This window comes from Leuciscus leuciscus (genome assembly GCF_965113295.1).
Source record: "Leuciscus leuciscus genome assembly, chromosome: 17".
Taxonomy (NCBI): domain Eukaryota; kingdom Metazoa; phylum Chordata; class Actinopteri; order Cypriniformes; family Leuciscidae; genus Leuciscus; species Leuciscus leuciscus.
Window position 1 is genome coordinate 1,130,001 of NC_138741.1, and position 14,098 is coordinate 1,144,098.

At 43.1% G+C, this 14,098-nt stretch overlaps 3 protein-coding genes across 6 annotated transcripts in view; 2 read left to right on the plus strand and 1 right to left on the minus strand.

Moving 5' to 3' along the window:
- wars1 (tryptophanyl-tRNA synthetase 1) overlaps positions 1-3,489 on the plus strand; it is a 9,346-nt gene extending 5,857 nt beyond the window's left edge. The window contains exons 7-11 of the mRNA XM_082142479.1: positions 644-744; positions 818-930; positions 1,470-1,643; positions 2,287-2,427; positions 2,979-3,489. Of these exons, the coding sequence (XP_081998605.1) occupies positions 644-744; positions 818-930; positions 1,470-1,643; positions 2,287-2,427; positions 2,979-3,137 (688 nt within the window). The 3' untranslated portion in view covers positions 3,138-3,489. The remainder of the gene's footprint in view (positions 1-643; positions 745-817; positions 931-1,469; positions 1,644-2,286; positions 2,428-2,978) is intronic.
- Positions 3,490-3,749: 260 nt separating this feature from the next.
- On the minus strand, positions 3,750-9,019 carry slc25a47b (solute carrier family 25 member 47b). 3 transcript variants are annotated; one of them, XM_082142471.1, is made up of 8 exons: positions 8,580-9,019; positions 8,502-8,512; positions 8,418-8,460; positions 7,966-8,009; positions 7,801-7,872; positions 7,372-7,554; positions 6,422-6,656; positions 3,750-4,414 (listed from the first exon to the last, which is right to left on the minus strand). In XM_082142471.1, the coding sequence occupies exons 3-8, from the start codon at positions 8,452-8,454 to the stop codon at positions 4,137-4,139; spliced, it is 849 nt and encodes a 282-aa protein (XP_081998597.1). In that variant the 5' UTR covers positions 8,455-8,460; positions 8,502-8,512; positions 8,580-9,019; the 3' UTR covers positions 3,750-4,136. The 3 variants fall into 3 exon arrangements, with proteins under 3 accessions (XP_081998597.1, XP_081998596.1, XP_081998595.1); XM_082142470.1 differs by having other exon boundaries at positions 8,502-9,018; XM_082142469.1 differs by having other exon boundaries at positions 8,418-9,018.
- Positions 9,020-9,343: 324 nt separating this feature from the next.
- Positions 9,344-14,098, plus strand: part of slc25a29l (solute carrier family 25 member 29-like) — a 30,450-nt gene continuing 25,695 nt past the window's right edge. Inside the window, exons 1-2 of one of the 2 annotated variants that reach the window (XM_082143921.1) lie at positions 9,344-10,005; positions 11,169-11,212. In XM_082143921.1, coding sequence (XP_082000047.1) covers positions 9,978-10,005; positions 11,169-11,212 — 72 coding nt within the window. In that variant the 5' untranslated portion in view covers positions 9,344-9,977. The remainder of the gene's footprint in view (positions 10,006-11,168; positions 11,213-14,098) is intronic. The other variant, XM_082143922.1, reaches the window with a different exon arrangement.

Here is a 14,098-nt window from a genome sequence, read left to right on the forward strand (position 1 = left end):
TGCTGTTGTTATGATTATATAACCGCATCTCATCTGTGTATGGATTTAAGTGCTATTATTATCATTATATAACCGCATCTGATCTGCGTATGGATGTAAGTGCTGTTATTATCATTATATAACTGCATCTCATCTGTGTATGGATTTAAGTGCTATTATTATCATTATATAACCGCATCTGATCTGCGTATGGATGTAAGTGCTGTTATTATCATTATATAACTGCATCTCATCTGTGTATGGATTTAAGTGCTATTATTATCATTATATAACCGCATCTGATCTGCGTATGGATGTAAGTGCTGTTATTATCATTATATAACTGCATCTCATCTGTGTATGGATTTAAGTGCTATTATTATCATTATATAACCGCATCTGATCTGCGTATGGATGTAAGTGCTGTTATTATCATTATATAACTGCATCTCATCTGCGTATGGATATAAGTGCTGTTATTATCATTATATAACTGCATCTCATCCGAGTATGGATACAAGTGTTATTATTATCATTTAACTGCTATTATTTTATATTGATTGTTTACATAGTCTTAAAACTTAAGTATTTATATCACACAGCTCTAATCTGATAAATGAAGATATTATAAACATTAACCTGATGATTTGACTTGTTTGGACAGGGCGAGTCCTTCGTTCTACAGAAACGTGGTGAAGGTCCAGAAGCACGTGACGTTTAACCAGGTCAAAGGCATCTTCGGGTTCACAGACAGTGACTGTATCGGTGAGCAGATCTTCTTCTTCTGAAGCGGTTGATCCAGTGTTCGTCAGTCGCGTTTAATCGCGTGTGTTTGCAGGTAAAATCAGTTTCCCGGCCATTCAAGCGGCTCCGTCCTTCAGCAACTCTTTCCCGCAGATCTTCGGTGACAGGAACGACGTTCAGTGTCTCATTCCGTGTGCCATCGATCAGGTCAGACTCTCAAATACACGTTCTCACGCTTTTCCTCTCTCTGAATCAACTGAACCAAAATAAAATGATTAACTAGCTTTGGAAACGCCACAGGCCAGCGCCACCTGCTGGTCGAAACATGAAGAATAACAGCTTTAACAAACCAACTGCAAATGTTTTCCTCTGTTAAATCGGTAACACTTTACAATAAGCTTTAGTTAACATGAACTTATGATGAACAATACTTCTACAGCATTTATTAATCATAAATTATATTAATTTAAACATTTACTAATGTGTTATTAAAATCTAATTTGTTAAAATTAGTTAATGCACTGTGAACTAACATGAACAAACAATGAACAGCTGTATTTTTATTAACTAACATTAACAAAGATTAATAAATACTGTAATAAATGTATTGCTCATTGTTAGTTCATGCTAGTTAATACATTAGCTAATGTTAAACCTTATTGTAAAGTGTTCCCGTTAAATCTACTAATAAGCGTTCTAATGGTGTGAAGTGATGCTGCTGAACGTCACATGATGTCGTTCCTCAGGATCCGTATTTCCGGATGACGCGAGACGTGGCTCCACGGATCGGCTATCTGAAGCCGGCTCTGCTTCACTCCACGTTCTTCCCGGCGCTTCAGGGCGCGCAGACCAAGATGAGCGCGAGCGACGCCAACTCCTCCATCTTCCTCACAGACACGGCCAAACAGATCAAGAACAAGGTGCCGTTCACGACCGAACTAGCCTTCAAGTCACATCTCCATTTATACAGCGCTTTAACCATATAGATCACAGCAGCTTTACAGTGATAACAGGAGATTACAGTAACAGAGAGTGTTTAGGCTTTTACAGCAGATCTAGAATAAAGTTATTGTCCAGATAAAGTTAGTTTTGACTGATTCACTTCCGTTGTAAAGATCATTAGTGATTAACTTAGCGGCCGCTAACACACACCGCTCTCACAGAAAACCCTTAATGTGTTCCGGCCGCTCATTCACACACAACAGTGTTTGAGGCTCGAGAACGCAAACCTTGAAACCGGTTCAAAGGTGAAAGTTTTGAACATTTTTGAAAGCGTTATCATCTCTGTGTAAACTTCAAAAACGTGAATCTGTGAGGCGCTGACGGCGTACACATGCATATCACACGTTTAGTCTATAGATATGAGTGTTTGAATATATGTGTGCGCAGGCGTGTGTCTTTCTTTACAAATTGACATTGACAAATTACTCGTCTGGCCTTAATTCATACTGCAGAATTTGTAGTTGTTTCCGCGGATCCATGTGACCTGGAATCATTCTGACTAGGTGTTATCAGTACAGAGGTGAAGGAGACACTGAATCACACGAGCCCTTCTCCCTGCAGGTCAACAAACACGCGTTCTCCGGCGGGAAGGACACGGTCGAGGAACACCGGAAGCTCGGCGGGAATCCAGATGTGGACGTTTCCTTCATGTATCTGACGTTCTTCCTGGAAGACGATGAACAGCTGGAGAAGATCCGACAGGTGAGAGCAAACACTGATGACGTCATACAGGCAAACCAAACACTATTCACACTCCAGATATCACTTCACTAGTGTGATCAGGACACTATAGTTCATTTATGTAAGTGAGGAGAGCAAAATAAAGTAAACTGTGACATATTACACCCAAACACTCTTCATACAGTGACTACCAGTGACATTGATAAACATTTGGGAGTAAAACTGATTGGGACACTTTGAGCTGATCATGTTTTGCTGAAGTGTTTTGTCTTTAATTGCTAATGCTCTTTTTACACACAGACTGAACAAAATGAAGCATTGCTTGGTCACTGGTTGAGCTAAACTGGTATTATCTAATTGTGTAGTTAAATTTAACAGCTGACAGATATTCAACATAATTCATGTGTGAGACAGTCTAACAGAAGGACGGACAAAACCAGTCAAATATCAATGAGTTCTGCTCATATTTTATTACCATTTTCTAAACTATAGTGAATAAACTGATAAGGTTTGGTTTGACTAACTCTCTGAAACTGAAAGCATGATGTGTAAATGATCCGCTTGTGTTTCAGGACTACAGGAGCGGTGCGCTTCTCACCGGAGAACTGAAGAAGTGTTTGATCGAGACGCTTCAGCCCATGATCGCGGCGCATCAGGAGAGACGCAAGCTAGTGACCGACGAGACCGTGCGACAGTTCATGACCCCGCGCAAACTACTCTTCAACTGCTAGAACCCTCAGAGGAACGGACTCTCACTGTCTTCTGCTCGTGTGTAATAACCCTGTGCTGAATAAACAGTGCCACACTGATGATGTGTGTAACGCGAACATGTGAATCCCTGATACGAGCTCGACACGCTCAGGTACAGCTGAGATTAAAGGGTTAAACCTGACCAACACTAGCTCTGTTTCCATCAACCCACTTTTATTCTGGATATCGCATTAAAAAAAACGCAGGATGGAAATGACAAAATTTGCATAAATTAGAAAAATGTGCTTAAATAAATACATTTTTATCCGATAATAAAACGTGCACATAAACTATGACAGAAACACATTTACTGAATAAATCCCTCGAACCTCATGTGACTCAGTGTTAGCTGTGATTGGTCCACTGGTCACTCCAGTTATCAAATCACATCGCAGCATCTCTAATGTTGGTTTGGTGTTTCTGAAAGTGTGTGATCAGAATGATTTGGTGTAATTCCCTCCAGAAGCGTCTCACACACACGAGTGTGTTCCCGAACACCAGCATCCGAACGCTAGAGAACATGACAGCGTTTACTGTGTTTCGTCTGACGCTCTGAGACACACTCGCTCATGATGGAGGAGAAACAGCACGACTGCAGAAACTTACACTTTTATTACTGATATTTTCCCATAAAGAGATGATTTTGTTCTCTTGAACACATGAGATGAAAACGCTGCGTTATACATTAATGTTTTAAGCCATATTCCCAGTTTAGCGCTCAAGTTAAATCCCAGCTTTAGATGGAGACACAGCTAGCAGCTCGTGTGTGTTAGCACAGGGACTCACAGAGAGGACAGTAGTTAGTGAGTCTGAACTCAAACCCTTCGACAGTGATGATGCTCTTCAGCATCTGAGGTAGACACTGCAAAACACACTCAAATACACATTAATGCAACTGATACACATTCATGAACACACACGATATTAAACATTGTGCAGGATCCAGGAACTTGTGCAAAGAGAAGAAGTGAGCCTGATCTTCAGGACGCTGGACGCAGAAAGCGAACCACCAGTTCGTACGTGGCGAAGACGGACATGTTGACGGGGAAGGCGCGGATGCAGTTCAGCGTCAGGCCTCTGAACAGGACGGCTATGCCCTCGGTCCTCACGCTGTGTGTGACGCAGTGGAAGAAGCCTCTGTAGCGCCGGCCGCTCACACCTGACACCTGCAGACGGGCCTTGATCACGTCCATCGGCGTCCCGACGGCCCAACCACACATCCCCGACACACCACCGGCCAGGAGGACCACCGGCCAGCCTGAGAACACACCAGAACTCTGAACAAACACAACTCGTGTGTTCTTCACTCAATCTTATACCATCTTATACTTCACTCAAATTTATTAAATAAAAAATGAATCAGATCTAAATTAATCGATTAAAACTAAATCCATAAAATGATCACATGATGGAAACCCTGAAAGGTTCTATAAATGAAGCAAAGCCCTCTAAGGTACAAGATTTTAATAATCATCAGTCTACAGGCTTTCATAGACAACCTCGGTCATCGGGGAAGGTCTCGTTTTTTTAAAGGGGACCTATTATGCAAAATTCACTTTTATATTGTTTTTGAACGTTTGTGTGTCGGCAGTGTGTGTACACAACCACTGTGGTAAAAATCAATCCACTTCGTTTGTTATTTTCCTCATAAATCTGAAACAGTGTCTCAAAATGAGCCGTTAAGGTATGTGACGTCACATTGCACAGGCCCCGCCCACGACTGCTGACAGACTCCGCCCTATTAGCATAGACCCGCCCACGACTGCCGACAGACTCCGCCCTATTAGCATAGACCCGCCCACAACTGCTGACAAACCCAACCCTTTTAGCATAGACCCGCCCACGAATGCTGACAGACTCCGCCTTATTAGGATAGACCTGCCCACAACTGCTGACAAACCTCACCCTTTTAGCATAGACCCGCCCACGACTGCTGACAAACTCCGCCCTATTAGCATAGACCCGCCCATGACTGCTGACAAACTCCGCCCTATTAGCATAGACCCGCCCACGACTGCTGACAAACCCTACCCTTTTAGCATAGACCCGCCCACGACTGCCGACAGACTCCGCCCTATTAGCATAGACCCCACCCATGACTGCTGACAGACTCCGCCTTATTAGCACAGAGCCATCCACGACTGCTGACAGACTCCGCCTTATTAGGATAGACCCGCCCACGACTGCTGACAAACTCCGCCTTATTAGCATAGACCCATCCACGACTGCCGACAGACTCCGCCCTATTAGCATAGACCCCACCCACATCTGCTGACAAACTCCGCCCCTATTACCACAGACTCCGCCTACAGTGAGCTGCACGCACACAGTCCGCCATGTTTATCTCCTCGCCAGAACATTTAAATTCCGCGTGAACCGGAAGTTGCAAACGACTTTTCTCCAGTGTTGTGACGTATTTCCCAGTGAAAAGGAATATTGAACAGAGGGCAGGGTTTTACTCTAGCGCTCCTCCTCTCCATCTCTCGCTCATAGCAGACTAACGGTTTGAGGGGAGTGGTTAAGCGTTTCCCAAGCCGTCAAACCTACATCATCAGAGAAGGAACGCCATTCCAGACCGGAAGTAACTTTTCAGACTTTGATTAAAGATTATGACGGCAAACTATTTTTTTCTGTGTATTAACTTGCACGGATTAATTGTTCACCACAAGACTAGTAATATGTGCTAACAAAGTAAATAGGGTCAATTTTGATTTCAGTTGGACTTTAACTACATCATTCAAGAACGAAATTTATCCTTATTAAAGCTACTGCAGTAGTTCAGTCAGGAGCAGCGAGAGATTTTCTGATTCATATTAACAGCACATATATCAGTAGGTTCTGTATATCACACTGCTGTCTCTTTAATACACAGATCTAATGTACATTTGTGGTTTCTTTCACTGCTGTTTATATTCACACACAAAACCGACTGTGTTTGTGAACTGTGTGTGTATTTGACAGTTAAAGTGCAATAAGACGTGGAAGAGAACTTGGCTGAACACTACACGATCTTCAGATTCTCCAGCAATAACAAACACACGAGTAATCTCACTCATCCAGAGTCTCAGGAGTAACCAGTGCAGCCTTACAGAGAGAAATGTCAGAGAAAGACTTATCAAAACAAAGTTACTGGGTTTCACTTTCATGTGTTCTGTGTTGTTAGAAGCACTGGACCCAATTATAGCACTTACACACGGAGGAAGTCAGATTGTCATGATGTTCCCCTTTAGGAGGCTCTGATGTGCTGATGTTGGGATGCTCTTACCCGGCTGCTTGTTCTCTGCAGACAGTGCCTCACAGATGGTGTTGTAAGTGAGGAAGTAAGTGGCGAACGAGGGTCCGTCTCGCAGTGCTAGAGCGGCAGAACCCTTATACAGACCCAGCGGACCCTCGTCTCGGGCGATCCTGAGCAGGCAGTGCAGCGGCCCCCTGTATCGACGGCCTTCAGCCTGACACTGCAGACGGACCTTCACCATGTCTGCGGGAGACATCACCAACACCTGAACACACAGCAAACACAGGTTTACACACACTAGCGGTGTAACGATTCCCTCACATCACGATACTGAACTCACCATACCATATTACTGCGATACTCCAAGACACATGATTAAAGGTTAACAAAAAATGTACTGTTGATTAAAATGCTAGATTTGTGTGTGACACGTGTGTGTGTGTGAACAAGCGGCACATTCCAGTCTCTCTCCTGACTCCAGCACTGAAGAGAGTTAAACTGCAGTTCATCCACTGGCCACTAGAGGCCGGCTGCAGAAGAGACTCAATCCCATAGACTCGCATGTTAAAATGCTCAACTTTACAGCAGAAATAAACATGTTTACAGTCTGGTGCTAAAAGTGGTGTTGGTCTATATAGCTAATGTTGCCCTTCATGATGACTGTGAGGCGGGTTAATTATTTTAAAACTCATCTGTTTAAATTATATTAAGCCTTAAAGTTCTGCATAATTAAGGGCGTGGCCACTTGAGTGACAGGTGGATTGCCGCTGATGTCACTGCTAGCCGTTTGTCTGCTGTCTGTTAGCGTCACCTCAGCTAATCCGCCTCGCTGCACATGTTCGTTTATCCGGGAGTGACGCTGCCAAGATGGCGACGGCCGGCTCCGCCCACTTTAGGCTTCAGAAACACTACGGGTGACGTCACACACACTACGCCCAGTGTTTCATACAGTCGTATGTGTGTGAAGTGATGAAGCGCACCTGACAGACGCCTCCGCTGAACCCAGACAGGAATATATCAGCTTTATGATGCGGATCCACTGCGCTTCTGTGCCGCATCTGATGCAGGGAATGCAGAACGTTCCTGTACGTGCCGAACACCAGAGACGAGCTGATGGAGACGGTGGTCAGCGGCATTGACATCCCTCGGTAGAAACCAGCGACCTGAAACACACCAGTGTTCATTATCCTCTTCTCTGATGATGTGGGCGGGGCTATAACCTGTCACTCACAGGAGATCAGCCAATAGCAAACCACAATCATCCAATCAATTCCCCACAGACACAATCAAGCCCCGCCCACATCTGTTCTTGTTCCTGAAGTGTTTCTCTCGGATATACGACACAATAGAGGAGAAGAGAGCAGCGCTACTCCACTTTCATGATGAGTTTAAGTGTTTCTGATACTCACGCCTTCAGTTCTGCAGGTTCTTCTCACACATTCCCAAACGCCGGAATAATGAGTCTGTGTCTGGAGTCTCACCTGCAACATCAACAGCCGTTACACACACACACACACACACACCTGGAGACTGTATGATCAACTGAGGATCATGATGATGATGAAGGGTTTTACCTTCACGGTGTCCAGCGGATACCCCACCGCCACTCCAAACGCTCCTGAACACACACATCACACACTCAAAACTACAAGACACATTTATGAATATGATTCTTCATGAGACTCTATCAGCTCTAATCTAATGCTTCACAGAATCTACAGTTGTTATCCAATGTGCATTTATCTATTTAAGATGCACTAATTTGCATATATGTCTAGAACTTTAAAAGAGCAAATTTAACATCAAACACGAGTGAAAGATACACATATAACTGATCTTTCTATCTCCGTACACACACGCAGTCAGAAGACATTCTTTTATCTTGAACAATTTACATATTTTATTGTGTCATACTAAGTAAAGCAATGAATGAGATACTCAGAATGAAATACTTTAGCTTTGTGTAAATGAAACTTCCCATGGAGAATTATTAATGTCACATTCACACACTGAGACACACACGAACCTCCGACAGAACCGGCGATGAAATCCGCGAGATGCATCGCGATCCAAACCAGAGGAACCGAACCAGACAAACCGATCAGAGGAACCGAACCAGAGGAACCGATCAGAGGGACCGAACCAGAAGAACTGATCAGAGGAACCGATCAGACTATCCAAACCAGAAGAACCGATCAGAGGAACTGAACCAGAAGAACCGATCAGAGGAGCCGAACCAGAAGAACCGAATCTATCGGAACCGATCAAACACAAGCATCGGAATCATCCGGTTCGATCAGCGGAGAAACGTCTTCATCATGATGATGATGATGATGAAGAACAACAACGATGGAGAAGCGCGTGTCATGTGTCGTATACGGGTGTGTGTGTGTTTCGCTTTTGTCATTGAGGAATGTGAAACCGAAGGTCACCCTGTCCTTCAGAACACACTCGTTCACAGTGACGAGCGCGCGCGCGCTGGTGTTTCTGATGATCTCTATGATTTACAGTCGCGGAAACTATAAACATCAGCTGTGTGAGATATAGAGCCGGCGAGTGTCAGATCGGTGTGTGTGTTCCTGCAGTGTGTGTCCGCTGTGTGGCGCTGCTCTTCATCATGTCACTGTCACTGACGAGGAAGAGGAGGAGGAGGAAACACAGAATTAAAGTTACAGTCGCGAGTTCACAGATGTGCAGATCTGAACACTTCAGCGCGCAAACTCGCAGATCAGTGTTATTTCTACAAATTGTTGATATTTTAAGGACACGTCACGGCTATTTTCATGGCAAATGTAGCAAAATATAAAGTATTTGAAATTGAAATAAAAATAAACACGTTTTTTGTTGTTGCCACATTTCCTATACTTTTTATAATTTTATTTGTTTTAGTTATTTTAGTATAGAAATGTTGCCTTGGCAATGGCTGAAACATAATACATTTGATTGTATTTGGCAACACTTTACAGTAAGGTTCAGTAGTTAACATGAACTAATAATGAACAATACTTCTACAGCATTTATTAATCATAGTTAATATTAATTTCAACATTTACTAATACGTTATTCAAACCAAAGGTTGTATTAGTTAACATTAGTTAATGCACTGTGAACTAACATGAACAAACTATGAACAGCTGCATTTTTATTAACTAACATTAACAAAGATGAATAAATACTGTTATAAATGTATTGCTCATTGTTAGTTCATGCTAGTTAATGCATTAGCTAATGTTAAACTTTATTGTAAAGTGTTCCCGATATTTTAAGTCACAGGTTTTCTATGGTTGTAGTGAAGGATAATAACTGAAGTTCTGCAGTTAATCAGATCCGGCTCATTATGAGTTGATTAGTGTGTGTAAGCACAGATATGATAATGATGATGATGATGATGAAGGGGGTGTTTCTTCATCCCTGAGCTTCTATTGGTCACAGATGGACTTTCCCCTTCATATCAACTTCATTCAGTAAAAATAGCGTGTCCGGCTGACAGCAGCTGCTCGAGAGCTCACACACACACACACACACACCATCAGGAGACCAGCAGGACAGGCTCTTCTTCTTCATCTTCATCGTCTCAGGAACAGCGATGGACTTTGCTGCAGGGTGCATTGGGGGTAAGTCATGCCACGGCTCTGAAAGCACAGAAATCAGTCAAATAACATGATTTGAAGAGTGATCTGGAGCTCAAGCTGAAGCAGAGAGTCGAGTCTCCTTCATTTATACAGCACTGACTGTTTCAAAGCAGCTTTACAGAGATAACAGGAAAATAAAGTTTGTTTCCAGAGGAAAGTAGTGTCACAGTCCGGCTTAAGGAAGTTCAGAGATGGTTCATGTTTGTAAAAGTGATTTAGTAGCTCTCTGTGAGACTCTTCATTCAGTCCGAAACACTCAAACCTTCACAAACTCAGCCTTTCTGTTAGAAGCTCATAAACAGTGACTGATCCTGTGAAGCATGTGTACAGTCAAACCAGACCTTACTCAGACCTCTTCAACATTTCTCACATTATCAGTTTATTCACTATAGTTTAGAAAATGGTAATAAAATATGAGCAGAACTCATTGATATTTGACTGGTTTTGTCCATCCTTCTGTTAGACTGTCTCACACATGAATTATGTTGAATATCTGTCAGCTGTTAAATTTAACTACACAATTAGATAATACCAGTTTAGCTCAACCAATCACCAAGCAATGCTTCATTTTGTTCAGTCTGTGTGTAAAAAGAGCATTAGCAATTAAAGACAAAACACTTCAGCAAAACATGATCAGCTCAAAGTGTCTGAGTCATTTTTAGCCCCAAATTGTTATAAATGTCACTGTATGACTGAATAATGTTTGGTTTGACTGTATGATCATGATTCTGGGCTCTTGCCTCATGCTCGTATGACGCAGGTTTTGCAGGTCAAGGACTGCAGATCAAACACGGTTGCGTCACACGTTTCAGTCAAATATACCAGACGTGCTCACACTCATCAGGGGCTGTTTTCTTTACGGAAGTGAATCAATCAAAACTAACTTTATCTGGACAATAACTTTATTCTAGATCTGCTGTAAAAGCCTAAACACTCTCTGTTACTGTAATCTCCTGTTATCACTGTAAAGCTGCTGTGATCTATATTGTTAAAGCGCTGTATAAATGGAGACTTGATTTGATATCACCACTCGCAACACCGGATCAAGGGTTCGTTTCCCAGGGAATGCATGAACTGATCACATGCCAGTGAACACAGAAGTTACTGTGCATTGAAGCTTCTGACTGAATGTTCTGATGTTGTAGGAGCTGCTGGTGTTCTGGTCGGACATCCGTTCGATACGGTGAAGGTACGTCCGGCTCGAACACTGAACGCATGAACACTGAACACACTCGAACACTGAACACACTAAAACACTGAACGCATGAACACTGAACACACTCGAACACTGAACACACTAAAACACTGAACGCATGAACACTGAACACACTCAAACACTGAACGCATGAACACTGAACACACTCAAACACTGAACGCATGAACACTGAACACACTCAAACACTGAACGCATGAACACTGAACACACTCGAACACTGAACGCATGAACACTGAACACACTCAAACACTGAACGCATGAACACTGAACACACTAAAACACTGAACGCATGAACACTGAACACACTAAAACACTGAACGCATGAACACTCGAACACAGAACACACTCGAACACTGGACACACTCGAACACTGGACACACTCAAACACTTAATGCATGAACACTGAACACACTAAAACACTGAACACATGAACACTGAACACACTCGAACACTGAACGCATGAACACACTAAAACACTGAACGCATGAACACTGAACACACTAAAACACTGAACGCATGAACACTGAACACACTCGAACACAGAACACACTCGAACACTGGACACACTCAAACACTGAACGCATGAACACTGAACACACTAAAACACTGAACGCATTAACACTGAACACACTCGAACACAGAACACACTCGAACACTGGACACACTCAAACACTGAACGCATGAACACTGAACACACTCGAACACAGAACACACTCGAACACTGGACACACTCAAACACTGAACGCATGAACACTGAACACACTCAAACACTGAACGCATTAACACTGAACACACTCGAACACTGAACGCATGAACACTGAACACACTCAAACACTGAACGCATGAACACTGAACACACTCGAACACAGAACACACTCGAACACTGAACACACTCAAACACTGAACGCATGAACACTGAACACACTAAAACACTGAACGCATGAACACTGAACACACTAAAACACTGAACGCATGAACACTCGAACACAGAACACACTCGAACACTGGACACACTCAAACACTGGAACACTGGACACACTCAAACACTGAACGCATGAACACTGAACACACTCGAACACTGAACGCATGTACACTGAAAACACTCAAACACTGAACGCATGAACACTGAACACACTCGAACACAGAACACACTCGAACACTGGACACACTCAAACACTGAACGCATGTACACTGAACACACTCAAACACTGAACGCATGAACACTGAACACACTAAAACACTGAACACATGAACACTGAACACACTAAAACACTGAACGCATGAACACTCGAACACAGAACACACTCGAACACTGGACACACTCAAACACTGAACGCATGAACACTGAACACACTAAAACACTGAACACATGAACACTGAACACACTAAAACACTGAACACATGAACACTGGACACACTCAAACACTGAACGCATGTACACTGAACACACTCGAACACTGAACGCATGTACACTGAACACACTAAAACACTGAACACTGAACACACTAAAACACTGAACACATGTACACTGAACACACTCGAACACTGAACGCATGTACACTGAACACACTAAAACACTGAACACATGAACACTGAACACACTAAAACACTGAACGCATGAACACTGAACACACTCAAACACTGAACGCATTAACACTGAACACACTCGAACACTGAACGCATGAACACTGAACACACTAAAACACTGAACGCATGAACACTGAACACACTCGAACACTGAACGCATGTACACTGAACACACTCAAACACTGAACGCATGAACACTGAACACACTCGAACACAGAACACACTCGAACACTGGACACACTCAAACACTGAACGCATGTACACTGAACACACTAAAACACTGAACGCATGAACACTCGAACACAGAACACACTCGAACACTGGACACACTCAAACACTGAACGCATGTACACTGAACACACTCAAACACTGAACGCATGAACACTGAACACACTAAAACACTGAACGCATGAACACTCGAACACAGAACACACTCGAACACTGGACACACTCAAACACTGAACGCATGTACACTGAACACACTCAAACACTGAACGCATGAACACTGAACACACTCAAACACTGAACGCATGAACACTGAACACACTAAAACACTGAACGCATGAACACTGAACACACCATCGAACACTGAACGCATGAACACACTAAAACACTGAACGCATGAACACTGAACACACTCGAACACAGAACACACTCGAACACTGGACACACTCAAACACTGAACGCATGAACACTGAACACACTCGAACACTGAATGCATGAACACTGAACACACTCAAACACTGAACGCATGAACACTGAACACACTCAAACACTGAACGCATGAACACTGAACACACTCGAACACTGAACGCATGAACACACTACATTTACATTTACATTTATTCATTTAGCTGACGCTTTTATACAAAGCGACTTACAATTGCTATATATGTCAGAGGTCGCACGCCTCTGGAGCAACTAGGGGTTAAGTGTCTTGCTCAGGGACACATTGGTGTCTCACAGTGGATTCGAACCCGGGTCTCTCACACCAAAGGCATGTGTCTTATCCATTGCGCCACCACCTAAAACACTGAACGCATGAACACTCGAACACAGAACACACTCAAACACTGAACGCATGAACACTGAACACACTAAAACACTGAACACATGAACACTGAACACACTCGAACACTGAACGCATGAACACACTAAAACACTGAACGCATGAACACTGAACACACTAAAACACTGAACGCATGAACACTGAACACACTAAAACACTGAACGCATGAACACTGAACACACTCGAACACTGGACACACTCAA